General features: G+C 45.5%; 1 protein-coding gene across 1 annotated transcript; it reads left to right on the top strand.

Annotated features, from left to right (window-relative positions):
• Nucleotides 1–400: 400 nt before the first annotated feature.
• LOC122743995 (transmembrane and coiled-coil domain-containing protein 6-like) lies at nt 401–2,272 on the top strand. Its single transcript, XM_043989279.1, has one exon. The coding sequence runs from the start codon at nt 515–517 to the stop codon at nt 2,024–2,026; it is 1,512 nt and encodes a 503-aa protein (XP_043845214.1). The 5' UTR covers nt 401–514; the 3' UTR covers nt 2,027–2,272.
• Nucleotides 2,273–3,445: the final 1,173 nt, after the last annotated feature.

The following is a 3,445-nucleotide window of genomic DNA, read 5'->3' on the forward strand; positions in this document are numbered from 1 at the left end:
CAGTAAAAAGTAGGTCACAGGTGCTATTACCATATCAGACAGAGGAGGCAAGATGAAGAAAACACAAACATTTCCCTCTTTCTTTGGGTTTTCATATTGCAATTTTATAGATTCCTAGGCTAGGACACATGGCTAGTATTGGATTTGGGGGAGTGATGCAGCGAGTGCTAATTTTAGTCAGGAAAACCTGGGTTCAAATTCTACCCCTAATATTTATAATCTAAATGAGTCTGGGAAAATCTTAAACAAATCCCTAGAACTTATATTGGAGGCCAAGCCTGATTCAGGCCAGTCTCTTCCTTCAGATTTGTTATTGGGAAAAATGAGACACTAGTATATCATATAATTAATAACAAAGAAGCTTTACTTAAGCACAGCAAGAAAGGATACTCAGCTAGACACCTCCTGCCCCTCCTTCTCCTTCTCCTCCTCCTCCTCCTCCCCCCGCCGCCTCCGCCGCCGCCGCCGCCCGTCCTCGGCCTGGTCCTATTGTGCCCGTTGAACGCCCGGGGTCATGTGGAGTCACCGCAGCGGCCGCCTTCGGGCCCATGGCTACAACCTGCAGGAACAGCGGGATCGCTGGCGGGAGCGGGAGGCAGCTTTAAGGAAGGCCAGGCGGGAACAGCACCTGGTCAGCAAGAGATTGCTGAGGGACACTGACCTAGAAGAAGCCAGGGATGAGTTCCAGAACAAGCCCCTGGAAGAGCTGGAGGTGCTACACTTGCTGAGGATGTCCCAACGGGGAACTGAGAAGGAGAAAGAGAAGGCATTAATCAGCCTCCGGCATAGCCTACAGCATCCTGAGACACAGCAGACTTTTATCTGGCTAGAAGGCAGTATTCGGACACTCATTGGACTCCTGACCAGCAACTGGGCTTCTCTCCAGATGGAGGCAGCTCGATGTCTGCATGAGCTGTCCCATGCTGACCAGCCCAATGTGGCGGAAGCCTGTCTGCCTTCTACATCCTACCTCCTCACCTATCTTTCCGGGCACAGTGCTGACTTCATAGAGCTATGTCTCTACACATTAGGCAACCTGGCTGTGGAGAGCGAAGCTGTGAGGAGGCAGCTTCTGCCACAGGGCATTATTCCAGCTCTTGCCTTATGCATCCAGTCCCCCCATGCAGCTGTTCTGGAAGCTCTTGGCTACACTTTGTCCCAACTTTTGCAGGCCAATGAAGCTCCTAAGGAAATTATTCCTTCTGTCTTGGACTCCGCCATCCTCCCGAACATGCTTCGACTTCTCCACCCTACCCCAGAGCTGGGGGCTAGTGTTGCTGTGGAGTTTGCCTGGTGCCTTCACTACATTATCTGCAGCCAGGTGAATAATCCACTGCTCATTTCCCGAGGAGCTTTGTCTACTCTGGGGCTACTGCTGATGGACTTGGCTAGGGCTGCCTCAGGATCTGTGGATACAGGACTGGATCTGTTGGCCTGCCCAGTACTTCGGTGCTTTGGTAACTTGCTTGCAGAGGAAGGAGCGGCAGACCCAGGGGTGCGAGCTGATTTTGGAGATGAGCGAATTATAGTGGCCATGTTTATCCTCATGGAATTCTTCATCCAGCATCAACCTAGTCTGGTTCCTGAGTGCCTCTGGGTCCTCAACAACCTCACTGTAAAAGATCCTGGCCTCTGCACTGCAATGCTCTCTCTGGATCTGGTTGCTCCTCTCTTGCAGCTCTTGCCCATTTCACGGGTGGTACGTATATTGGTGCTCACAATCCTGTGTAACATTGCTGAGAAGGGCCCGTTCTACTGCCAGAGGCTCTGGCCTGGTCCACTACTCCCCCACTTGCTAGATATCCTGACCCTTTCTGACTCAGAGGTGGTAGGCCAGAGCCTGGAGCTACTTCAGCTGCTCTTTGTACACCAGCCCGAGGCAGCTCAGGACTTCTTACAGCATTCTGGCCTACAGGCCTTGGAGAAACATAAAGAAGAGGTCGATCTCCAGGAACGCATACAGGCTCTCCAGGAGGTGGCGCTGGGAGGAAGTTCACTTGTACCGAATGCATTGGCACTGCCATAGCCTCTCTCTTGCCTGCTTTCTTCTAGGAGCCAGCCCTGCCTTTCTGTGGTTCAAAAGTTATTGTCTGTGCTCCAATTATATTTCCCTTCAGGGATGACTGAATGGGCACCAGGTCCTGGCTGCTCAGAGTCCTGTCCCATTTCCTGTCTCCTCCCCTCCCCTTCCCCCCTTTTTCCTTTTCCTTTTCATATATCACAGCTTCCTTTAAAACTGAAAAGTTGTATTACATTAAATTTCTTCAGTCACAAAAAAAAAAAAAAAAAAAAGAAAGGATACTCAGCAAGAATACAGCATTGATTCAGCTGAAATCAGCTTCTCTTTCTCTGTGTTGTCTATATTGCTGTGCCAGTGTGGCACAAGGGAAAGGAACTCCAGCTTTCTTGTGGTCTGACTTCCTAGCCTACTAAGAAGTAGCATCAATAGCCTGAGCTTTAATCCCCCAAGACAATTAAGTCTTGAGTTTGGTTTCAGTACCTTTCCAGAAAATAAAAACAAAACTTGTTTAGTCTACATGATACATATTGCTTCCTCTATAATTTATCTAAAGTTGGAGCTCTATTTGTGGCAGGGCTTTCTATGCTCAGAGTCTTATATCCTTTATTTGATTGTGTTCAATTAAGAATTCATAGAGACAAAGCTAGAGGCTTTTTCAATCTAGTCACTTTCATTGATTATGGAAATAAGTAATAGTATATTAGCAAATAAAACCAATCCTTGTCTATCCAGAACCTTCAAGGAATATGTTACTTCATATTTCCTATTTTTCTGGATACCACTTTAACTACTAAAACATGTTTTAAAGACAACAACAAATTTGGATAAAAATCTTCCTAAAATGTCTTACATATTCCCTTGCTTTCTTCAAAAGTTTATATTAAAAATAACTTAGGTGTGGCTAGGTGGCGCAGTGGATAGAGCACCGGCCCTGGAGTCAGGAGTACCTGAGTTCAAATCCGGCCTCAGACACTTAACACTTACTAGCTGTGTGACCCTGGGCAAGTCACTTAACCCCAATTGCCTCACTAAAAAAAAAAAAAATATATATATATATATATATATATATATATATATATATATATATATATATATATATAATTATAATGTTGTGGCTGCATGACACTTTTAGGCTCTACTGAGATTTTTTGCTTTTTCACTATGTAGCCTCAGACTATATTATAATGTTTTGTGAATTCCTGAGATAGTTTTTAGGTGCTTTTTCTCTGTAATGCTTCCCTTGTGGTCAGGCTGTAAGGTATCTTTTCTTGTTACTATTCATGTGCCTCTCCAACAATTTCTCTCCCTAATATGCTGTTTCTGACTTACTATTGGGCAAGAAATTAGATAACTAATCATGATAGAGCAGGGAATAAAGAAATAACAGTTTGACTCTGCATGAAGACTGAGTTTCAGTGCATGGAA

This window comes from Dromiciops gliroides, chromosome 2 (genome assembly GCF_019393635.1).
Source record: "Dromiciops gliroides isolate mDroGli1 chromosome 2, mDroGli1.pri, whole genome shotgun sequence".
Taxonomy (NCBI): Eukaryota; Metazoa; Chordata; class Mammalia; order Microbiotheria; family Microbiotheriidae; genus Dromiciops; species Dromiciops gliroides.

Bases quoted from the DNA above. Each gene is read 5' to 3' on its own strand.
- LOC122743995 (XM_043989279.1), top strand. From the start codon at position 515: ATGTGGAGTCACCGCAGCGGCCGCCTTCGGGCCCATGGCTACAACCTG.